This window comes from Podarcis erhardii (assembly GCF_964252035.2).
Source record: "Podarcis erhardii genome assembly, chromosome: 2".
Lineage (NCBI taxonomy): Eukaryota > Metazoa > Chordata > Lepidosauria > Squamata > Lacertidae > Podarcis > Podarcis erhardii.
The window spans coordinates 91,785,685-91,811,442 of record NC_138498.1 but is presented as its reverse complement, the minus strand read 5'-3'; the positions used below and the strand labels follow the sequence as shown (position 1 = coordinate 91,811,442).

At 42.7% G+C, this 25,758-nt stretch overlaps 1 protein-coding gene across 2 annotated transcripts in view; it reads left to right on the top strand.

Annotated features, from left to right (window-relative positions):
• GRM7 (glutamate metabotropic receptor 7) overlaps window positions 1–10,584 on the top strand; it is a 420,893-nt gene extending 410,309 nt beyond the window's left edge. For both annotated transcript variants that reach the window (XM_081852489.1, XM_081852490.1), the window contains one exon: window positions 9,338–10,584. Coding sequence is in view for 1 of the 2 variants with exons in the window: in XM_081852490.1 (XP_081708616.1) it covers window positions 9,338–9,387 (50 nt within the window). In the remaining variant the exon portion in view is untranslated. The remainder of the gene's footprint in view (window positions 1–9,337) is intronic.
• The last annotated feature ends 15,174 nt before the right edge of the window (window positions 10,585–25,758 follow it).

Here is a 25,758-nt window from a genome sequence, read left to right as displayed (position 1 = left end):
TAGGCACTTTTAATGTGATCATTTGGATGTAGCCATGAGTTTAGGGAGAGGTGGGTCTGGCAGCAGAATTGCAAATACAGCTAGTCAAACTGTATTTGAAATTAAGCCGTTTATGCAACAAATGCAGTCACTCAAACAAGCGCACTCCTTGTATCAAATGCAATCAAATAAATCAAGTGAAAATAAGTGTTTGTCAGTCATCCTAGCAACCTATGCTTTCATCGGCTGTAATACCGGAGGCTGTGGTGAACAGCAGTGTCTGGCGCATTCCTTATGTCTACAGAAGTAAAATGAGCTGGAAAAAGAAGAAAATGTGAATATTCAAGGAAGGAACCTTGAATATTTCAGGTGGCCAGCTACCCCAAGGTCTCCCTAGCTATGATCCTGGTGGGTAAATTAGGAATTAATGTTAAAAATAATAATAATGGCACTTGGTTCCAATCACTTGTTATGCTCAACTCCATGATCCCTGGCCAGAAGTTTACATCCTAAGAAGCAGCTTTTCAAACCGCGCCCACCAGACAAATGCATAAACTCCTATCTGTCCTACAGTACTGAAAACAATCCTGTGGTCTCCTGTGCTAAGAAAGGGAAGCATTTTGGTTTTCTGTGCAAGTGGTCATTATTAAGATATATTGACTCTTTAATAGCACTTTTTAGCTAGACTGCATAGCAGAATCCCTCTAAAAATTACCCATCATCCGATGCTTCATTTGCATTCTTCTGTAGAACACTGTCCTCGTGGGCACTTGGCTATGCTGTAGCGTGCTTTTGTTAATCTTCAGTGCCTCATATAAGTTCTTTATAAAGCATCATTATTAAACAACCTTCTATTCTGGTGGTCATTTAACTGGAAAAACAAAATGTTTATCATCTTGTTGCTGCGTGCACTTGGTATGCCCGAAGTTCCTTAGAGGAGCTTGAAGGCATCTGGATTTAATATGCACTTTAAAACAATCTGATTAGAGGAGTCCTACGACTGCCACGGCAAAATGAATAAATACTACAACATTAAGATGCCTTGATGTTGTAAATTACCTGGCTCTCTCTGTATGGGAGCTGTAGAACAGGCAAATAAACAAATGCACCAGAAATCAAATTACCCCAAAGTTAACTACAAATCTCACAGACCATTTTCTTCTTGTTCCAAAGCAGGGCCTCCTGTTCCCCCATTTTCCACAGTTCAAGACAAGCTGTAAATGAATCTTTTTAAAGCCATGTCAACTGCCATGTGAAGTATTACATCTTGCAGTACAAATTAGGTTTTCTTTGAAGCATGGGAGGCTTTCCGCGTAGAGAAATAAAAGCAGCTTTTCCCCCAACGTTGGTGTCGCTTTGGTTCAGACCTTGCCTTTGTATTAGAAGAAGTCATGAAGTATTAAAAGCTACAACTGGATTCTGATTTGATAATGTTGCGCTGCCATTGGAAAATAGCATCAAATACACCCTCTAACAGTGATTACAAAACAAAAATAAATCCGGTTAAGAAGGAATACAACGATGATATCATTTTCAAAGATGATTGGGTTATATCGCAGCATTTGTTATTTGTTATCTTTTAATAGTCCGTCTCAAAGCAAAATCCAGCAGACATCCTTCCACAAGTCTTCAAAAGCATGGGAAAACTAACTTGATAGGGAGAGAGTGGGAAGCAGTAGGAAAGGAAAACTTTTTCGTTTGTTTTTTTTCCCAAGCTGAAGGCACGTTGGTGGAAGTCTGAAGATTACCGTACTTTTCTGTGTATACGACTAGGTGTTTTTTTACTTTAAAATAAAATCTGGGGGCATCTTATACACGGATAGTGCATATGCCCATTTTCTAATTTCGGGGTCTCCAAAAGTAGGGAGCGTCTTATACATGGAGGCATCTTATACACGGAAAAATACAGTCTAACCTTTTTATGTTGTTAGTTATTGAGACAGATGGGGGAACTTCCTGAAAAACTGCATTTTTTTCTATAAGAGTTACCTGCGCGGCCCCCCCCCCGGAATTATTATAAGCTGCTGCCAAACAAAGTGAGTCTGCTTCTGCACCCTGGTCTCTCTCTAGCTGCTTGGGGAGTCTGCACTCTATTGCCTAGGGCCCTCGTACCTACAGGACCGCCTCTCCTGGTATGTCCCACGGAGGACGATACAGTCTTCAAACAAAAATATCTTGGAGGTCCCAGGCCACAGAGAGGTTAGGCTGGCCTCAACCAGAGCCAGGGCTTTTTCGGCTGTGGCCACAATCTGGTGGAATGCTCTGTCACAAGAGATAATAATAATAATAATAATAATAATAATAATAATAATAATAATAATTTATTATTTATACCCCACCCATCTGGCTGGGCCTCCCCAGCCACTCTGGGCGGCTTACATAGAAACCAAAAATACAGTAAAATATCACACGTTAAAAACTTCCCTGAACAGGGCTGCCTTAAGATGTCTTCTGAATGTCAGGTAGTTGTTTATCACTTTGACATCTGCTGGAAGGGCGTTCCACAGGGCGGGCGCCACTACCGAGAAGGCCCTCTGCCTGGTTCCCTGTAGCTTTGCTTCTCGCAATGAGGGAACCGCCAGAAGGCCCTCGGCGCTGGACCTCAGCGTCCGGGCAGAATGATGGGGGTGGAGACGCTCCTTCAGGTATACTGGACCGAGGCCGTTTAGGGCTTTAAAGGTCAGCACCAACACTTTGAATTGTGCTCGGAAACATACTGGGAGCCAATGTAGGTCTTTCAAGACCGGTGTTATATGGTCTCGGCGGCCGCTCCCAGTCACCAGTCTAGCTGCCGCATTCTGGATTAGTTGTAGTTTCCGAGTCACCTTCAAAGGTAGCCCCACGTAGAGTGCATTGCAGTAGTCCAAGCGGGAGATAACCAGAGCATGCACCACTCTGGCGAGACAGTCCGCAGGCAGATAGGGTCTCAGCCTGCGTACCAGATGGAGCTGGTAAACAGCTGCCCTGGACACAGATTTGACCTGTGCTTCCATGGACAGCTGTGAGTCCAAAATGACTCCCAGGCTGCGCACCTGGTCCTTCAGGGGCACAGTTACCCCATTCAGGACCAGGGAATCTTCCACACCTGCCCACCTCCTGTCCCCCCAAAACAGTACTTCTGTCTTGTCAGGATTCAACCTCAATCTGTTATCCGCCATCCATCCTCCAACCGCCTCCAGACACTCACACAGGACCTTCACCGCCCCCACTGGTTCTGATTTAAAAGAGAGGTAGAGCTGGGTATCATCCGCATACTGATGAACACCCAGCCCAAACCTCCTGATGATCTCTCCCAGCGGCTGCATGTAAATGTTGAAAAGCATGGGGGAGAGGACAGAACCCTGAGGCACCCCACAAGTGAGAGCCCAGGGGTCTGAACACTCATCTCCCACCACCACTTTCTGAACACGGCCCAGGAGGAAGGAGTGGAACCACTGTATGACAGTGCCCCCAGCTCCCAGCCCCTCAAGACAGTCCAGAAGGATGTTATGGTTGATGGTATCAAACGCCGCTGAGAGATCCAGCAGAACTAGGAAACAGCTCTCACCTTTGTCCCTAGCCCGCCGGAGATCATCAACCAGTGCGACCAAGGCAGTTTCAGTCCCATGATGAGGCCTGAATCCCAACTGGAAGGGATCCAAATGGTCCGCTTCTTCCAGGCGTGCCTGGAGTTGTTCGGCAACCACTCGCTCAATCACCTTGCCCAAGAATGGAAGATTTGAGACTGGGCGATAGTTGGCCATCGTGGCCGCATCTAAAGATGGTTTTTTTAAGAAGCGGTTTAATAACCGCCGCTTTCAGCGGGTCTGGGAAGCCTCCCTCACGGAGGGAAGCATTCACCACCCCACGAAGCCCATCGCCCAGTCCTTCCCGGCTAGCTTTTATAAGCCAGGATGGGCAAGGATCCAGGAGACAGGTGGTTGGTTTCACTCGTCCAAGCAGCCTGTCCACATCCTCGGAGGTAACAGATTGGAATTGATCCCACTCAACTTGACTAGACAGAACTCTAGCACTCTCCCGCCCCGGTCCTGCTCCCATGGTGGGGTCTACTTCTTCCCGAATCTGAGCGATTTTATCTGCAAAAAACTTTGCAAAATCATTGCAGGAGAACATGTGGCCCATACTGGGCCCCGATGTTGCAGGTGGTTCCGCTAAATTGTGAACCACCTGAAAAAGTCTCCTGCTGCTGTTTTCTGCAGATGCAATAGAGGCGGTGAAGAAATTCTTCTTCGCCATCGCTATCGCCACTTGGTAGGCTCGACGTTGAGCTCTAACCTGTGTCCGGTCAGATTCGGAATGAGTTATCCGCCACCGGCGCTCTAGCCGTCTCAACGATTGTTTCATTGCCCTCAGATCCGTGGAAAACCACGGGGCTGTCCGGGCTCCATGCAATCGGAGAGGGTGCTTCGGAGCCAAACAGTCAATAGCCCTGGTTAACTCCACATTCCAGCGGGCCACCAGGGAATCAGCTGAAAGGCCATCAACATGGGATAAAGCATCCCCTACCACTCTCTGGAAACCATTTGGATCCATTAAATGGCGGGGGCGGACCATCCGAATTGGTCCCTGGACTAGGGCCCTGCAGAACTTGACACCTTTCCGCAGGGCCTGCAAGACACAGCTGTTCCACCAGGCCTTTGGCCAAGGCACAGTCTGACCCCCCTCATAGAACTCTAGCCCAATGGTTGCCATTAATTTGATTCTAAATGATTTTAGAATGGATTGATTTTAGAATGCTGTGTTACTTTTATTGTTAGCCGCTCTGAGCCCGGCTTCGGCTGGAGAGGGTGGGATATAAATAAAATTTTATTATTATTATTATTCAGCACAGCTCGGGGGTGCATTGAGGGGAAATAAAGACACAATGAAGCTGTGGATTTATATCCCCCAGAGCAGGAGGCTGTATATTTCTGAATAACAGCTGTAGGAAACCACAGTGGGGGGAGAGGGCTATTGCACTCAGGTGCTGGCTTCCCGTGAGCATTTGGTTTGCCATTGTGAGAACAGGATGCTTAGAACAAAGTGGGCCACTGGGCTCATCCAGCACGGCCAATCTTATGTTAAATAAAAACAAGTATGTTGTTGTTGTTATTTAATCGTTTAGTCGTGTCCGACTCTTCCACTCCCTCCCGCAGCTTGGTCAGATTCATGTTGGTAGCTTCGAGAACACTGTCCAACCATCTCGTCCTCTGTTGTCCCCTTCTCCTTGTGCCCTCAATCTTTCCCAACATCAGGGGCTTTTCCAAGGAGTCTTCTCTTCTCATGAGGTGGCCAAAGTATTGGAGCCTCAGCTTCACGATCTGTCCTTCCAGTGAGCACTCAGGGCTGATTTCCTTCAGAATGGATAGGTTTGATCTTCTTGCAGTCCATGGGACTCTCAAGAGTCTCCTCCAGCACCATAATTCAAAAGCATCAATTCTTCGGTGATCAGCCTTCTTTATGGTCCAGCTCTCACGTCCATACATCACTATTGGGAAAACCATAGCTTTTACTATATGGGCCTTTGTCGGCAAGGTGATGTCTCTGCTTTTTAGGATGCTGTCTAGGTTTGTCATTGCTTTTCTCCCAAGAAGCAGGCGTCTTTTAATTTCGTGACTGCTGTCACCATCTGCAGTGATCATGGAGCCCAAGAAAGTAAAATCTCTCACTGCCTCCGTTTCTTCCCCTTCTATTTGCCAGGAGGTGATGGGCCCAGTGGCCATGATATTTGTTTTTAAAAACAAGTTTAGCTTTTAGTAAATGTTTGTAAAGCAGCAACTTAAAGAGTTTTGTTTTATTTTTGATCAGGAATATTCAAACAACACCAAAAAAATGCATCTAGTTAAACCTTGTGTGGTCTGTTTCCCTACCTAAACATTAAAACAGTTTCCATTCCTCAGATTCTAGTTCCACTGCAGCGCTTTCCATCCTGCCCACCCTCACCCACCCCATTTTAGCTTTTTGCTCTTTGTCCAATGGTGTTCCAAGTCCAACACTAATTAATTATTTTGGCTAGTTTTAGTTCATGTACTTTGTATTTCCACTTCTCCTCCCAGTCTCTTGGCCAATCAGAAGGGCAGTGGAATTTTGTTTGAGAATTAAGTTCTCTTTCCTGTAATTTCTTTGATTCCTTCCCCGCTTTTGTGTTAATGTTTCACTTCCCCCTTAAGCTTCAGTTTCTTGGGCTGAGCTTTTGACCCTCCTGTGAAGAAAAGCCTCTAACTAAAAGCTATCCTTTTTCAACAAAGAATACAACACAAAAGACTGAAAAGCTTCATTCCTTTACACTTTATTAGGACCAACCGAAATGTCACAAAATAATGAGCAAGCTTTCACGTTCACCAGAACAGCCATAATGTCTGCATCGAGACATGGGGTGGTGTTCAGTGCTATTCCTACTCAGAGTAGATCCATTGAAGTAAATTGGCTTGACTAGCTGAGGCTTGTTAATTTCAGTGCGTCTTGTAAGACTTTCAATGAGTAGAATTTCAATGAATACAACCCAGGTAGGGATAAGGATAGTCTCTCTTAGATGCCACAAGTTTCAGGTTACATTTAGAATTTGGGGACAAAGAAGCAATGGCCGACCCAGATTTTCAAAAACATGAAGTTACCGAAATCTGCCTGAAACACGTGTTTCTTGTTAGGCAGAGAGTTTTTATATTGGCAAAGCTGAATATTGATTTTAGGAAGAGTTCTTAAAAAAAACAGTCCCAGTGGGGCAGTGGCAACTCTAGATTCCTAGCATAAGTATTGTTCCTTCTTACCAGGAGGGGATGAGGCAGCAGGGAAGCGAGTGCAGTGTGGACACACCAGCGAGAGCACCAGACTGACTAGTCTGCCTCCACTGTGCCACCCCCTGTGTTGTCTCAACCCTCCTCGCTCAGTAAGCAGTAGCATTGCTCCAGGAAAGAAACATTGTGGCTGTGTCCCATCAGATGAGCTGCTTCTGAAGTCAGCTGAAACCAAATCAGCTGGAGTGAATGGGATCTTCAAATGGTAAATTCCCTAAAGAGCACCCTACAGAGACAATGGAAGTCTCCACTTTTGAGACTGAGTCTAGATGCAAATCTGATGGCTACAACGTCAGGCCAATTTGTCACTTTTAAAAAATTTGTCTGCTTTACACAAGGCCCAGCCTGGAGAACTCAAAATCTTGCCCACTATTTTGTGCCAACTGATTGCCCAACTGTGGATTTTATTTCTGCAGGCGGCAAAATTAGGAGTCTGCCACACACATAGCATACAACAATCCCTATTTGATAGACTGCAACAGGCTTCGTCAGGCTCAAGTTCTGAATGAGTTGGACGCTTGCTCCATTGTTGTGACAAGAAGGTGAATTCATTAATGATTGCGACGCTTTCTCAGAACTGTGAACTGAAAGCTATATAAAATGTCAGAAGGCGTGTACTTTGTAAACCAAGAAAATCTTTAATAAAACTATTTTTTTAAAAAGTCATCCGCTGCTATTAATGACATCTTTATTTTATTCTGAAAACACTTTTATAACCTTACTTTTTTGTGGCCCTTTTCCACTTAAACATTTTAGGGTTATTGTTCTTCAGTACCATCACTACACAAACCCTTTGTGCTGCAGAACTGAGAATTCTGATACGAAGCCTTTCATTTCATATCAATAACTGTTGGAAAGATCCAAAACCTAAAGTCAGTTTGCAATCTGTTCTGGCCATTTTGTGTGTGTATATGAGGACATCTAATGCTATTGCCATTATTACTGTCTGGATCTTGTTTACCAGGTGCTCCTCTCTGATTAGATTGATGGCATTTTGCAGGAGCAGATGCTTAGAAAGTTACAGCTGATTCCCCCCCCCCGCCCCCGCTCCCCAATAACAACAGGCACAATCCACCGGCAGCTGGTCCTCCACAAACACTGTGAATGAATTAAACTTATGCCAGGGCACAAGCATAGCCACCATTTATTTCAGTGGGGTTGTTAAGGAGAAGTTCCTAGTAGATCGAATTACTCCCTGCTCTTTCTGAATGGTGCAGCTGTAAGCATACTTACAGGTTAACACATGTAATGTTAATAATAAACACAAGCATGCTATTCACCCTTCGTATATTTATATACAACCAATTGCCATTTAGCAATTTGCCACTGATGACAATAATTGAGGCTGTTACTTTGAGATGAAAATTGATTTTGTCTGATGTGAATGGTGGCTACGCACACAGAAGTATTTCAGGTTTAGCCGTAAAATAAAATTACCAGCAAGCGTCCAAATAGCCCCACAGTTACTTCTGTGTCAGTAGGGGCTCTGGGGCCTCCCCAAACCTTTAGAAGCAGATCTGAGGAGGGTGGGAGGGCACAGTGGGAAGGAGACGTCATTCCACTCATGAAATGACTTTGTTGGATTCAACCCTGTTGGACGAAATCAGTCTCACGTGGAATCAAACATTCTGCCAGCGCAAGAATTTCAACTTGCCAGAGAGAATGACCCGGCCTCTCCCTTCCCCACATGCTGTTTTTTGGGGGGATCTCCTTGTTGGGATACTGCCAGGGAGACAGAGTCCATCATGCCCCCACGCCGATGCCGGACAATCCATCGATCTCCCGTATCAGTCAATTAGCGACACGAAGCCTCAGAAATAGCTTGCCATATTCCAGAGCTCGTGCACGCTCTATCAGCAGAGTTTGTACAGCGAAAGACGCACTCAGGAGAGCATATTTACAACTTTATTCAGCGTTGGTCAGAACAAAGAGAAAACATGACTGCCTGCTTCGATGTCTCAGGCACAGAGAGAGAAACGAAAGCAATAACAAAAAGAGAAACTTCCTGTGAACAGGAAATACACAGACTCTGTGACTCACAAAGCCTGCTCCCTTTTAAGGTGGAACGGAAATATCCTAACACTCCTGACATACATACCCCGGGCAGAGGGCATGGGGGAAGAAGAGGAGGCAAAGCCCCATTGCGCAAGTCCTTGTGCAGGGCTTCTGCTGATGGGACTTATTAGGTAAAATCCACCTTATGTGTGTGCACATTGTGCAACCACATGTAAACAGGCATGCAAGATTTGGTTTGCAATGGAATATATATATATATATATATATATATATATATATATATATATTCTCCAAATGGGGAAAATATGGTACGATAGTGGACTACTTGCAAGCTCTTCACGTGCGAGAAATGACTTACATTGGTACACCTAGGAAGATGGACTAGTAATAATGTTTATGGGCTGGTAATTTTTATGTACCTGCATGCATGGCTGTGCCACTCTGCTTCCCTCTTCTCTCACCGTAGAACGCCAGCTCCCAAATGTTGGTATCTACCAACAGACCATGGCAGAAGATTCAGCAGGTTCTTGTATTGCTGATTGGTCTTCTCTCGCCCTTTTCTTCCACAGGCCCTGCTGCAAAAAAGAAGTATGTCAGTTATAACAATCTGGTAATCTAGTCAGCTGCATCAGACGGAGCCATGGGAGGATGGAGATTTTCATCCATTCAGTCACCTAACCTCGTGTCGGCCTGTTCCTGAAACTGCAGCATATGCACTGCTGGAGACGTTGAAAGGCCAGGCAGTTATTATGGAGGATCCAAGTATTCTGAACAGCTGCTCTATGAAAATATCCTTAACTTATTCTTGGCTTAATAAGTCACTGGCACTGCCACTGGGCTGTGATGGTGGACCTTTTCTTCATTGTATGGGAGGTATGACCTATGAGCTCCGACCAGCTTCTCCCAGGTGAACTGCAATTGGCCATGGTGACTTTCAAGGGGCTATTTTTGTCTTTCTATGTACTTCCAAACGGCAAGTTTTTGAACTTTCTGTACAGTTTGTGAGGGATTTTTGCATATTGCCATTCATGTCGTTTCAGAGGTTCACCATTGGTTTTGAATGCAGAGTTATCATGCAAGCCCTGCTCTTTCTAACTTTAGCACACTAAAACAAAAATGACGAAACTCCTGAGATTTAAAAGAATTTATGTACATGACTTGTATGATTATTACTGTACCACTGCAATTCATATATGTTATTTTTTTAATTAAAACAAAAGGGAGAAAAAAGATACTTAAGACCAAAAACTGTGCTGACCAAGCAAGCCCCTCACTCTGTCCCCGCCCCTTTCTTCCACCTCCACCTCCATTCTCTGCCTTTCATAATTCTGATGGCAACAGAGAAAGCAGAACGGATTGCTGAATTTTGATAGAGGTCGTCTTGATATTTGGAATGCATGCCAGTAATGTATTTTACAGTACATGTTAATAATTTATGTTGGATATTTGTATTTGTGTTTCTATTTTGTTCTTTTCATTACGGTATATAACTATTTTGCAATAATTTCAATAATTCTTATGGTATTTGAAAGAAAGAAAATGGCTTTTACATGTCTTGAAAAGATTTTTTTTCTTTGTTAATGCCCCACTATTGACTGACCAGTGTGATTTAAACAAACAAAAAAAAAAGACTTTTAAGGGAAAAAAGCATGTATGTTTTATACTGTTTGTAATAAGTAATTTCGTTAATCTTGCTGCTTATGTGCCAATTTAGTGAGAACAATCTTTGCCGCAGAACTCCCCTCTTTCCATACTCTCAAACCTGTGATATTGTCTAAGAATGTATCAATAAAACATTTTGGTTAACTTTTCTTTATTTACTGTAAAAATGCTATTTTCTAGTTGGGACCCCACTTCTCTTTCAAGGTTATATCAAGGTGGCTAGTCTTTGCTGAGATAGAGACGAGACAGGCAAGAAGTCGCAAGAAAAAGCACGTTCCCTGTATTTGTGTGACAGAGGAATGGATTCCAGAATTGGCTGCTTGCTGAACAGAAGACTATTCTTGGCCAAGGTGAAGTGCACAGATTGTGTCTATTTGTGACTGGAATATAAATTGTATATACACAGCAAATGTAAAGGTAGGTTTGAAAAGAGGCAACCACTTTAGGGTATGGCCACTCTAAATATTCCAAATGAACACAGGGCTGGCTGTACAGTAGCTTATAAAGATAGGAAGTATTAATTATTGCCCATAACTAATGAGATTGCCAAGAGGTTTTCCTTTACCTGGGGTTCCCAGCAATCCTGAGTACTGGTCAAAAGCAATTGAGAAAGGAACAGGCTACAACCACATTAGTGACTGCATGTGTGTAATTTTGCTTTCCACAGTCAGTCTGTGTGTAAGAAAGTTGCCAGATGTTGAATATAAGTTAAATTCATCCCTTCACAGTATGACTGCAATGAAAATGAGGCCAAATTCAACATGGCATGATTCAAAAAGACCTCCAAGGATCACGCAACAAGTTTTCTATAGGATGAAAGAAAAAGAATAGGGTGACTCATACAGGTCAAGACAGGTGATTCAGTTAGATTCTCTTTCTCGACAGATGAGATAGCACACCTGCATGCTACCTTCAGGCAATGCAGCAATATTTTCTGTCTAATTTGAAGATTAGATTCCAAAGTATTTATCGTCTCTTTTTATCCAGACAACTTGATAAATTATACTGATGAAGGTAATCAGCATCAAAACAAAATGTGACAGCCGGGAGCCATTAGCCCACAACAGAATGCTATGGATGAAAACCTTCATGTTCCAATTTTGACTGGATCTTGTTGCTGTTATTTTAAGGGGAAGAGAGGGCACTCAATAACTTTTTCAAAAGCCATACCTGAATGGGAGCCATACCTCAGTGAAATATACATATGATATACACGAATATATGGAAAATAACCATATCCTACCATTATGCATCCCAGATCTATCCAGGGTTCAGGATGCACTGCAATGTTGAAAAAGAATGCCTGTGTAGGCATCGCCATTCACTTCTTTATGATAAATCTGCTTTCAGACTGAGAGCTGCCACTTCACTGAAATGTGTGAGTCTGTGGTAGGTATGGGACTTCTAAAGCATTTAAGGCATGGATGGGTAATCCTGGTGCCCTTCAGAGTTTGGTGAACTCCAACTCCCATCAGGCTCAGCCAGCATGGACAATAGTCAAAGTTAATGGGAGCTGTAGTCCAGCAACATCCAGGCAGCATCAGCTTCCCCATCCCTGCTCTAAGGGATAGCTGGATAGGAGTGACAATCTTGGAAAACAACTTTTAAGTAAACCATTCATAAGGAATGTGAGCAATGTAAAAGCAAAGAGTACAAGGGTTAACACCTGCAATCTTCCATTTGTTTTCAAATGTCATTTCAAAAAAGAATTGAAAAATGTCCAATGGCTTTTATTTATTTTTATTGAAAATATAGCTTTGCTTCCCCTATACTTGGTAAATTCATGAGAAAGGGTACTCCTTTCCTGATTTCTTCACAGTATTACAAGCAACAAGGTAATTAACTATGATTAGGAATTATAGATCAAGCTTCTGTATTATACTTGATCCAGTCTGTTGATACAGTAAACATAGAGCACATGAACACATAATGCATTCTATTTTGGATGTTTAGTAGCATTGGGCACTGCCTTTTATTTACTGAGTCAGACCACTAGTCCATCTATCTCAGTATCATCTCCACTGATTGACAGCAGCTCTCCAGCATTTCAGTCAGGATTGTCTCCCAGTCATACCTGGAGATACCAGGGATTGTACCTGGAACCACATTATGCATGCAAGGATGCTCTACCAACGAGCCATGGTGCTTCCCCAAACTTCTGAGTTACACAGAACATAACACTGGGTTATGGAAATTAAATATAGGTTTCCTAAAAATATATATTTGGGGGTCTAGGAAAGTTTGATAAGCTGTGTCCAACTTATAGCATTGCATGCAGACTTTTTCATCTTAAGGTAGATGGAGGAAGCATATAGGATTGCCATCTGATTACTGTGAATCAGAAAATTACTGTGGGTTTGACTTGAAGCAATCCTGGATCACAGCTTGAGGCTTAGGCAAAATAATGCTCAGGCCAGAATGACTGGCTGGTGTTCCTTAATGGTAATGGAATGTGTTGTTCTGGGAGCTAATTGTTAAAATATGGCTTCTGGAAATACCTCTTGAATGTTCTGAACAGGAGGAAAGGAAGGCTGCATACCTTTTCTGAGCCTCCTCGAATGAAGGTGTTTTTGCAAAAAAGAACAAGAAGAACACTACAGTTAGCAAAAAACTGAGATGGAAGGAGGCAAGAAGCTTTGAGCTTTGCAAGGTTAAGAGCATCTATGGGTGGCTCTCTGCCTTTCTGGAGATCTGATGAAGCAGTGGTTCTGCTACTCAGCAGGAGTGCTGCACTGTCTACCTCCACCGATGCTCAAATTGTATTTTTGTAAATAAACATTATAAAAACATTGTAAATCTCCAGTGATCTGTCCTGCTAAAGAGATCAAAGCAGGGTAAATGCTGCCCCTGAAACTTGTCAACACTGAGGTAAGTGGGGAACATGTAACAATATATGACAACACTATATTAACCATGGATCGTGTAAGTAGGTTTCAAGTTATACAAAGCAATAAATGAAGACGCCATCATTATGCAAATATATATTCCATAGCATTTTGGTGTAACAAAAAGATTCCACTGCAGGTAGGAAATATTTCAAAAAGTGGGCATGTCTATAAATGTTATTATCTTCTTTCTGACTATCAGTGATGGAACCACATTATCTATGGTTTAGGGCCAGGAATGAGTGGGGGAAAGACAGAGATTGCCATCCACCAGTAGACTTGATTGATGATTTGCAGCATATCAGCAAGAGTTTCTGACTCTTAATTATTTAACAACAGCAACAACATTGTTACCCTGATCTTGTTGGATCCCTGATCTGTCATCCTTCTGTATGGGTATAGTTTGTAACTGGATCCATCAGCAACACCCAGAGCCATTATTTTGCATAGGATCTGGTGGGTCAGTGTGAAGCTTCCTGTAAATAGCAAACTAGATCCTGCAAACCTGGACTCTGCTGCTTGAGTATTCAGAAAAATCACAGCACAACTGTAGATCAGGCATTGGTTACATTGCAGAAAGCAAAGAGTAGGAATAAATGGATAGCTCTCCCAATGTAGAGATGTAGAAGGTGTGGTCTGCCAAGGATCAGTATTGTGACTTATACTTTTGATCAAGAGTTAGGGGTGAGCAGTGAGGCGGCCAAATTTGCTGATACTAAAGTTTTCAGGGTTGTTAAAAACATAAAGAGAGTGTGAATGGGAGGTAAAATGGCAAATGCAATTCAATGTAAACAAGTGTAAAGTGATGGATGTAGGGGCAAATAAAATCTTAATTTTTGCATATATACTCATGGGGTGTGAACTGGCAGTGAGTGATCAGGAAAGAGACTCTGGGGTGGATGTAAATAGCTTGCTGAAGATGTTGACTCAGTGTGCGGAAGCCGTGAGAAAGGCAAATTCCATGCTAGGGATCATTAGGAAAGCAATGGGAAATAAAACTTGGTATCATAATGCCATTATACAAATATACAGGGCGGTTAAATGTGGAAAACTGTGTACAGTTCTGGCCACCTTACCTCAAAAAGGATAAAATTATCCATGGCACTAGAACATGGACAGCCAGTGAAGCTGAAGATTGGAAGATTCAGGCTAGATAAAAGAAAGTACTTCTTCATGCAACTTCATGATACTATGCAACTTGCTCACACAAGAGGCAGTAATGGCCACCCACCTAGATGGCTTTGGAAGACGACTAAACAAATTCATGGAGAAGGCTATCAACAGCTACTAGCCATGATGGCTGTGCTCTGCCTTCACAGCTGGAGGTAGCAATGCAAATACCAGTTGCTGGAGACCACAGAAGGGGAGAGTGCTTTTGTGCTTGAATCCTGCTTGAGGGTTCCCTACAGGTATCTGGTTGACCACTGTGAGAACAGAATGCTGGACTAGATGAACCACTGGCCTGATCCAAGAGGCTGTTTTTTATGTTCTCATGTTTAATATAATATAATATAATATAATATAATATAATATAATATAATATAATAATAATCTTTCACTGCTATGCTGGCCTCCGATTTGAATGGGTTGATGTTCTTAATTGCTGCTCATATGTGTTATCAATTTCTCCTGCTCAGACTAAATATGTATTTCGAACCAGAAGTAGTGGGAAGAAGAAATGTGAGTGGCCAAGGTATTATATCTGGGTTGTAGCCATTCTCTACATTTTTAAACAGGATGACTGATAGCCAATTTTCTCCATTTTTAGTGCCTCTGTATTAAATAGCAGTCTACAAGCTTTCCCAGGATGCTCTGCTCTGAAATAGATTCTTTAACGTCAAAGAAGCTATTGAGTCATTTATCCAGGGGCAAACTGTATGCATTTCCATAGGTGTTCCAGACCCATAAAGACATGCCTCAGTAAACACTACCCACATATTCCCTGAAGGATTCATTATTTTCTCCATGAATCACACACGTTCAGCAACCTGCCTCAGCCATTTAAATATTTACATGAAGGGGAAACAACAGGGAGAAATAGGTTTTCGGTAAATATGGATCCTGAGCAGATCCATCATTTCTGAAAGTGTAAACTGATTTCCATTATCCAATTTCCTACTGCAGTGGTGGATACAGTGAGACGAAAGAGATGATGTTATCCTTTGCCCTGCACCCTAATGCACAATAATAATCCTACCATTAAACCACAAACTAACACAACTTTTTTCAGTGTTGTTGATTTGTGTTTTAACAATTAGATCCTTGTTGTTTTTGTAGTTGTTTTGAGTGACCCTGCTGTGGAAGGGAGAAGCGGGGTGCAATTTTATTTTATTTTAAATCCTTATATACTTTGGTCATCTGAAAACAGTATAGCACTAACCACTAGTCCCACTCCTCAGCTCTTTTTTCCCCCTGACCCATCCCAGCAGCAGAAAAATGGGCGGCAGGCAGAACGGATTCAACACTAGGGTAGGTGAAGAAGTTTAAACCTCTCCCCCTACTCCTGTGCCCTGATGGGGATGGAAGTTTTCCCCTTTCTGGTCATCAGATGAGGAAGTGGGCAGCAGCTCCACTCTTGAACTGATCTGAAAAGATCAGCTGAGGAGAGGGGAGCATGCGCCATGTGTGTATCAAGTATATGTGAGATTTTGGGGTGGTCACACCTACTTCTGACCACGCCTATTGTTGTGTGTGATGCACACAGTTGATAAAGGGTGAAAGCAACCCTTGTGTTTAAAAAAGGGCGGTAGTTACCAAAGAATTCTGGGAATTCTCAGCATGCTAATAATTTTATTGGCCTCTCACAGAGCCATACCCTCCAGCTTCATCAGATCATGGTTAGATCTGATGGTGGTCAGATCATAGTTAACAACAGGAAACAAGATGGTGCCACCCGGGTGTCTGTGTGTGCAAATGTCTGAAATGTCTGTGTGTGCAAATGTCTGAAATCTTCACATGCACACAATTCTACATGATCCAGAACCCTTCCTAATTCTGGATATGTGGAGTGGACTGAAATCACAGGTGTGTTTGCTTTAGAGAGCATGAGACGTGAAGGGTTGCTACCAGGAAGGAGTACTAAGAGACAATTGCTCATCCCCATGGCTTTTGAGCCCAAGCTTTTCCACATCTCTATGAAGCTGTTGGTAGCTGCCATCCAGGAATTTGGAGCGCAGTGTCATCAGTATGCTGACAAGATACAGCTCTGTCCCTCCACCCTGGGAGAAAGGGAAGGATGCAAATTTAACATTTTTTTTTTTTAAAAAGGAAACTATTGATGTCTCCAATATCAGAAGCCAAGCTTAGGTACTTTTTAACTTTCAATAAAGATGTCTGGGGGGAGGGGCAGGGAGGAAACTCCAGCAAAAAATGTTTTCAGCAAGCACGCCCATGGAAAGAAGGCTCAGCAGTCATAACAGAGCATCTTCCCAATTCCTGGTTGTTGTTTTTAATTTCCAGTAAAACCTATTTTGTGTGGGGAGGGTCCCATTGACCCTCAACTGATATGTTATCGGTATGCACAATACCAAAAGAAAAGAATCATTTGCATTTAGAAAGGATTTCATGTTACACTAAGCAAAAAATGCAGATAGAAATACAGTATACTTTATATGTAAATATTTGGGAGGGGAATAAACCAGCAACTCTGCAGCAGCTTTTTGTAAAAGTTAAACTATATCTACTGACATACAAAAAATGCTGTTCATTATGGCAAAATAAATGTGAAGCATTTACCAAAATGTATCCATTCAAAAAGTTGAGATGCTGAGGGTTTGTAGTTTTGTTTTTTCATTCTTTCCTATGTGTAAATGAGAAGCATGAGAAGACACACATTGTGATAAGATTTAAGTGATGTGGCTTCCTATCATGTGCCAGGCCAGATAATCATGTGACTGCTTTGAGTCCCAGATACAAAATATTTGGGCCGATACTGAATTGCTCAGAAGCAGAGTGCCTCCTTTTCTGGCATTGCATTTGGGCAGATCTAATGGTAGCTGCCCTAATCGAGTGTGAACAGTCTCTAGGGTGCTGGAGACAAGACCTTACTCACTGTGTCTGGTACCCTCTATCCTTTGGTTGCCACTGCCACATTTGTCCTGGATGGAACATTTCCTGGTGATGTTGGATCTGATGGTAAGCACTCCTCTCCTGTATGGGCAGGGGACCAATTTCTGTCATCCTCCTCCTAGAAACTTAGGAGAAATTAAAAGATTCCTGAATGCGCCAAGAGATTTTCTGGTTGACATACATGACACTCTGGTCAAGGCTCAGTAAGAAATGGCAAGATGGAAATGGGCCATCAAGATGACTGAGAACCTTCTCCAAGGCTGTTCATCCTGGTGAAGCAGGTTGAATGAAGCAGGCTGGATGATGGGCAGAGTGCAAGTGGAACAAATCTTGTACGAAGCCAATTGAACATATTAGAGCACATAGTTGTGCCTATCATTTGGTAACCATGGTGGCAAATGGAAATTACTTTTCTCTCATCCACAGTAAGCTACCCAGCAGAGCTTTTTAGAGGTTAAGGAAACTCTTGATCAGTTTGTAACATCTGAACCACTGTGACATATTTGCTAGGCATTTTGAGGAGGAAACCAGTCACCCCATTCTGCCCTTTGGTAACTAGTTTTGGAGAAGGTTACAGAGAACCATCTGGCCCTGTTTGTTGTTGCTTTGTCATTTAGTTGTGTCCGACTCGTCATGACCCCATGGACCAGAGCATGTCAGTTTGTTTTATTGGTGAGATATTCATTCAAAATTTGTTGTTGTTTAGTCGTTTAGTCGCGTCTGGATCTTTGTGACCCCATAGACCAGAGCACGCCAGGCACTCCTGTCTTCCACTCCCTCCCGCAGCTTGGTCAGATTCATGCTGGTAGCTTCGAGAACACTGTCCAACCATCTCGTCCTCTTTCGTCTCCTTCTCCGTGTGCCCTCAATCTTTCCCAACTTCAGGGTCTTTTCCAGGGAATCTTCTCTTCTCAGGAGAAGATTCTCTTCTCAGGAGAAGATTCTCAGTATTGGAGCCTCAGCTTCAGGATCTATCCTTCCAGTGAGCACTCAGGGCTGATTTCCTTAAGAATGGATAGGTTTGATCTTCTTGCAGTCCATGGGACTCTGAAGAGTCTCCTGCAGCACCATAATTCAAAAGCATAAATTCTTCAGCGATCAGCCTTCTTTATGGTCCAGCTCTCACTTCCATACATCACTACTGGGAAAATCATAGCTTTAACTATAAGGACCTTTGTCGGCAAGGTGATGTCTCTGCTTTTTAAGATGCTGTCTAGTTTTGTCATTGATTTTCTTCCAAGAAGTAAGCGTCTTTTAATTTTGTGACTACTGTCACCATCTGCAGTGATCATGGAACCCAAGAAAGTAAAATCTCTCACCGCCTCCATTTCTTCCCCTTCTATTTGCCAGGAGGTGATGGGACCAGTGGCCCTGTTATTTGGGATCAATTTCAGCTACTGCAGCCTGATATTATGGACAAGACAAATGAAGAAGTGAGACCAAGCTCCCCTGCCCCATGTGGTTTCTTAGCAATAGCTGTACAGGGTCATTGGGGTGGGTCCAATGAGTGGTTAATGCCTCGTTATGAGAGGGAATGATCCCCCCCAACTTGAAATAGGTGGTGATGCTTCCTCCTTAAGGAGCTCTTTTTGAGTTTGGAGATTTTGAATAATTGCCACCCAAGACCTTGAAGAGGTACACTTCAGATACACTTGGATGAAGCAGACTGTCTTGACTCATATCAAACTGAATTCAGACCTTGATTTGGTTCTGAGATTATGTTGGTTCCTCTGCCTGATGAGCTGCTTCAGGAGATGGTGGGGAAACAGAGTGGAATCCTTGATATCTTAGTGACTTTTGATACTATAAAAACACTCTGTGGGTTGGGAGCTGAGGCCATAGTAGAGCACATCTTAGTTCTGCTCCTACTTCCAGGGCTGTTTCCATGGAGTATCTTCTGCTGAGCCCCATGGCAAGTAAAGCTGTGAAGTCCTGCATGACAAACTACATAATTGCTTCAGATTATCCTATGCATGAGCCTGTCATGATATAATAATGAATTATGATGCCTAGGCTTCTACTTAGTTGTGTGTTCTTTTCAATTCACTGTAAGCTACGAAAGTTATTGGAGAAAATGTTGGTGAAATAGAACGCAAAAGGTTTAACCACAAGTTTTAAAGAACAAGTGTTCCAAAGTACCTTCAAATGGATACAGCTTTTTTTAGCAACAAAAATTATACACTGTCACCTTCAGGCCTGGGGCACTGCCCTTGGCTCTGGCACAAGGGAATCCCACAGTCCCAGCAATGACTGTAAAACATCGTTTGAAAAAAGTGCAAACAATGAGGTGACAAGTGTGACCCATGTCTTGTTGAAAAGATACCAGAATCTTGGTTTGTGTGCTCAGTGGATTGATACCCTCTTCTGATCTGAGAAGATGTGGGTGAAAAAGGGAGCCATGTCTACTGTAGTTTTCATGAACTCTAACCTTGTAGTTTTCAAAGACAGCTGGAAATGGCAGAAGCACTGTCCTGTTCTAAATGGCCTACATTTCTTCCAAAAAAAGTGTAACTTAGATACAAAGAGGCCTCTTCCTCTTAAAATTCTGTACTATATTCCGATTCCTTGCAATAAAAATATTGCTGAACATCATTGTTTTATTCTGCTGTATACATGTATACGTGTATTCTCCTGTATACATGATGTAATGTTCTCTGTTTAAATGGTGAGCAGATCAGAGGATTTGAACAATTAATTCATTATAGAACTCTGTACAACAGGCCTTCTCCCCTTGAGCTACTTTCTCCTGCTTCTAGTCTTGCCTCCTGCTTGGGCCAACCTCCTGCACTAGATATGGGGGGTGGGGGGTGTCCTTCAATATATAGTCACATTTTTCCTCACCCATAGGGAATCAAAAGCTGCCTTACCCCAGGACAGACTGCAGTAACAGCAGAAAGAATATTATTGGCCCAAAAATGGAAGCAAGAAGAACTACCAACATTAGAAGAATGGAGGATGAAATTGATGGACTACGCAGAATTGGACAAACTAACAGGAAGGATCCGAGACCAGTGGGACCAGAGGTTTTCAGAAGACTGGACTAAATTTACTGAGTATCTGAAAAGTATTGTGATGATCAGATTACGTTTGTAGGACTACAAAAAGTTCTGTGAGGAGTAATTTAAGAAATATTGTAAAAATGGAAAGGGAGAAATGATTTGGTAGAAAAGGTAAAGGCAATATTAAGTTAAGAATTGCAGGGGAAATAATCAAGATGGAAGGCTATCAGAGATGCTGAGGGAAGACCAAACAAGGACACATGTATAATAATTTGTGTGGTATGTCTTAAAAAATTTTGTATGCTAAAAATAATAAAAAATATTAAAAAAATATATACCAGCGATTGTCGCTGGGATTTCTTGCCAAAAGAAAGAGGACAGACTGTTTTGTCTCTCCAGCACAGTACGGTCATCTGACAGCATTTCTCCCCAATCTCAGACAGAGTTCTCTCACATCACAGAACTTGTTCAATTTCAGATGCCTTGACTGACTGACATGTAAAGTGCATGCCTTAGCCCTGTGCTGTGGTCTCTCATCAAAATATACACGTGTCCATGTCTCCTACTCTGTACAGAAGTAACAAAACACTGGCGTCTTTCCACAAAACTAAAACAAACAAAAAAAGTTGTCTATTTGACTTGACATTGTGTTCAACGCGGCTGCTGATGCTTGGAGCCAGTTCACTTACAACAGTTTCTTGCCTTTGTTGAAAATGTTTAATGATTATACCACATTCGGTGCTTTACCAAATACAGCACAGTATAACCATTCATACATTCTCTCTCCCAGAATCAGAGAACTGAAGAGATGCAAAGGAACCCCAAGGGTCATTCCTGCAATGCAGGAATCACAGATCTTCACACTCAATGGGAGGTGGTCTGGAATGCCACTCCACTGATAAAATCACATTAAGTAGGTGGCTAGGAATAATAAAAATGTTTCACAAGTTTCCTGCTCCCTGGGATGCTATCATTGCAACGTTCTAAATGCCAGGCAAGGGAGGAACTGAACAGATGTTTCCAGAGAGATTTTGCTCAATGCCTTGCCTTGGCCACCAATAAGAAAGCTTCAGAGAAGAGAAGGAACAGCTGGGCAGGTTAAGGAGTTCAGTAGTCGGGTTCGGGAGAGGGGAAGTTTTCTGCATTCATCAAGCTCTCACTGACGTAATTGGGAGCACGACAGAGGCTTTGAAATTTGGAGCTGGATGGGGGGAAATGTATTATTTTCCAACTTTTTTGAAAAACAGCTTTCAGAAACAGTTCTGAATTGACCTGAGGGATGTTCAGCTATCACCAGTTACAGTGGCAATCTGGAAAAGCTACCACATAGAGGCTGCTTGCAGTTTTCATTACGCTATAAATATGTGCAGGCTTGTCCTTTTGCTGTATTTTCATCTACTCACATCCTCCAGTTTGAGAGTAAAGCCCTGACTTTTGTAGATATTTCCCTTCATGATCCCCCCCCCAACTCCATTTTTGCTTCATGCACAGAATGAACAGCAATTAGTGAAATAATTTGTGTGGTTCTATCAAAATGGCAAAACACATAAAGATATGGAAGGATTAAAGAGAAGGAATTAAAAATGAAATTAATAAATACATTTGATGACTGCATGCATGGGTACCCAAAATACTGTAGATAGAAGCACAAAATGCCACTTAATTATGTAAAAGAAGTAATTAATTTCACAAAAGGAATTCTAGCTCAGCCCAAACACTTATCAAGCAGAGCGTTCTGAAAGTCTGACTTGAAAGCAGTTCGGTGCACCAAGTTCTCAGCAAGTTCTATTTGAATTTGAAGTATTTGTATTTGAAAATGGGCACCTGAAATTGGGAGTAATGGAAGGAAGAGGAATTCTTAAAATAATTAATGGGAGATCAGGCTTACTAGTCCCAGTGAAGTCAGATAGTGGCTGGGCAGCGAGCTATTTTTCGCTTTCCAAAATTTGACAACAAAGAACCACCATCCCTGTTTCTAGATGGCCCAGGGCATTTTGGAAGAAAATAGTGCCCTCCCCAGATATTCTCAAACACCGCTGTGTCCTCAGCATTCTGGGGGTGGGAGAGCATGGCCACTGTGCAAGGTCTTCCTCCTCTTTGTTGTTAAAATAACTTTAAAAAGAGGGAGAAAGTGGATGTCACATTGCCCATCACTAATGGCAGAGCCCTGACCTGGATACGGACTCTTCCAGAAATTGACCCTGTTTTCCGTAGTGATGTCACAAGCAGTGTCCAGTCATGACAGTGCAGAATAGAAGTTAGAAGAACTGGGTTTAATCAGCATTCTGCAGTGTGAGAGAAGACATCTTTCCTCCTTCATGAACAATAGAGATTGAAAAATAACAAGGATTTCTTTACATTTGGGAACTATTAGGCACAGCCTGTCATGTGCTTTTTAAAGATGGATCAAACTGGAACCATTTTAATAAGTGGCTCCTCCAAGAACTTAAGGACAGTTTTGTTCTCCCTTCCCATCCTTTATTCTCTCATGAAGACTGTAAAAGTAGGTTAGTTATAGCAGATGACTGGTCCAATACTATCCTCTTAGATACTTGTGACAGACCTGGGTTGAACTGCAATAGCCTGCAGGGACATAGCTCCAAAAAGCAGAACCACTTGAGTATGTGAGGGACTGGACTTACCAGCAGTCCTATACAGCTTGGGACCAGGATTCCTAAAAGATTCTGTCAGCCTTTATATACAAAACCCATCTGCAGGAGAGGGCATCCTACATGTAGGCACCCCATCTCATCAGGAGGGCCATTCTGTATGGCATAGGAACTGGGCCTTTAGCATGGCATCACCGACCCTTTGGAATTCCTTCCTGGTCCATATCAGATATTGTCTATACTGTACTGTCTTTCTGATGCCTATTGAAGACCTTCCTTTTTCAGCAAGCCTTTCAGTGGGAATTTTTCTTCTAGTCTCTATCTATTTTGGATTTGTTGTAGATACAGTGGTACGTCAGGTTACAGATGCTTCAGGTTACAGACTCCGATAACCCAGAAATAGTACCTTGGGTTAAGAACTTTGGTTCAGGATGAGAACAGAAATCGTGCTGCGGCAGTGCAGCAGCAGCAGGAGGCCCCATTAGCTAAAGTGGTGCTTCAAGTTAAGAACGGTTTCAGGTTAAGAACGGACCTCTGGAACGAATTAAGTACGTAACCAGAGGTACCACTGTATAAAATATTTTAATTGTCTCTACAATTCTATGATTAAACTGTTAATATACAATTCTGTATTAAACTGTTTTAGGGGTTTTTTAAACACACACACATGTAATTTTATATACGTTTTCATTGCTGATGTTTTTCCTGTGAAATCACTTTGAGAGGTTTCATGGGAAGCAGGTTCGTGAAGGAATGAAATAAAGTGATAAATATTGGCTCACTTGCTCAGGCAATGCAGAGTCATCTCCCTCTCTCTTCCTGCCTGTGGCGAAAGAAACCCTTCATGTGTACCCTGTAAATATACATAGCTTGCCCTTTCCATAGACAAATGTACATAGCTTGACCTTTCCACAGAGAGCAAACACTGCAAATGGTATCACCACCACCTCTATAATGAAACAAAGCAAAAAAAACCCCCAAAGGAACTTGAACTTCTTGGAATCACCCGCAATCTCCCAAGCTGCTTGTAAACATACTGGTACTTACATAGGCTGTAATCATTTGCTCTTGGAACATGTCTTGCTGAAAGCAGGAAGAGCAAGATGAAGGAAATAATATCTGCTTTTGCCTAGATGTCTTGGAGTGCTGTGCAACCTTTGTGGTGCAAGTTTTAAGTTTGGTTAATAATGCACCTTGTCAACACCAACTTCTGCGCCTTCATTACCAACCCAGCAGCTATTGGCAGAATTGTATGGTGCTGGGAGAAACCCAGTAAATATATATGTACCAAGTGAGTGACACGAATGAAGAGATTGTGCCAAAAAACAAATGACTGGACATCCTTCATCAGAACAGTTCCAGGGTCATTCAAAATATTTGGATAATCAGATGAGCAGGTAGTATCTGTACGAGTGAGTTACAATGTCCCAGGTGACACAGGAGACCTACAGTAAAACGCGGGGTTTAGATAATGGAGGTCTTCTGCCATAGTGCATTTTCTCACTTCATTAAGACAGTAAACCCATGAGGAGCCATGAAGGCGAAAAGGCAGCAGCAGCCAAGTGCCAGCCAGCTTAATCGCACAGGCAGAGCCGGCTGCCGAACTACCTGAGCTGCTAAGCAGACAGATGCTGCTGTTACTGGAAAATATCTTAGTTTATGGTTTGGCATTAGAGTTTCTGCTAGAGCATCTGTGATATAATTGACTCAGGTTGTTACATTAAAAAACTTTCTATAGCTGGAAAATAAACACATAAAAACAAATCTAGAATAGAGATTTGCGTAGAAAGTGCAACTACTAAACACTTTGGCATTGCACACATGATGTGAATTAGGAGACCATTGTATGCACTTTCAAGGTTGGATGGCTGCTGCCCAAAGATGTCTTCCATGTTGGCTCACTTGCACATGAAGGTCTGATCTGGAATTGTGCCAATGACAACATCCTTCTTATGCCCGCACTTGGATAATCCAGCTTCAACATTGCTAAAGCCAACATTGGCCAGATCTGACAACCTTGGATTGTATCCACCACAAGTCATACTCAAAGTAGACCCACTGGCATTAACACACGTAGGTAGCTTAGGGCCAATAATTTCAATGGATCTACTCTGCTTTGTGGGACATCTTCAGAAGAACAAAAGGCTATGGAGTAAAGCATACAGAAATCCACAGTGGAATCCCTAAGACAGCTGGATGGCGCTTTGTACGCCTACTTCTGGCAACTCCTGCAGCCCACCTGGTGCCAAATGTATTGCTCTGGTTTCCTCTGGACGACAGCAGTGAGGCCAAGAAGGGGGTCTTGTTGTCTGGGCAGTGCAGGACCTCCAAACACACTGCCCAGCCCTGTGCCCTGGAGAGATCACTTTGGTGCTGCTAATGCAGCAAAAACACTGGGAGGTAGCAGTTACTGGTCTCTGCTGCCACAGTAGGCCCTGTGATTCTCCAGCAGTTTGACTTCATCCCCAGAGGCACACCCTATTGTCTCTCAAGACATACAGATGCCAACAGAACAGAGTTAAATGCAAAGCTAGAGTTCTGAGTTCTAGCTATGAATGCAGAACTGAATCCCTGTAATTTCATTGGGCCTTAGGCAATGGGGTACTCACTAAAACAATTACTTTTTTCAGCTCTGGAATCTCTGTAACATGTCCTGTGAGGTTTGATGGTCAGAAATTCCCCCCCAGGTACCAGTGGAGCTGGCTGGCTGGTCATGATGTCATCAGTGCAACTGCACATGATCAATGAAGTCACTGAGACAGACAAC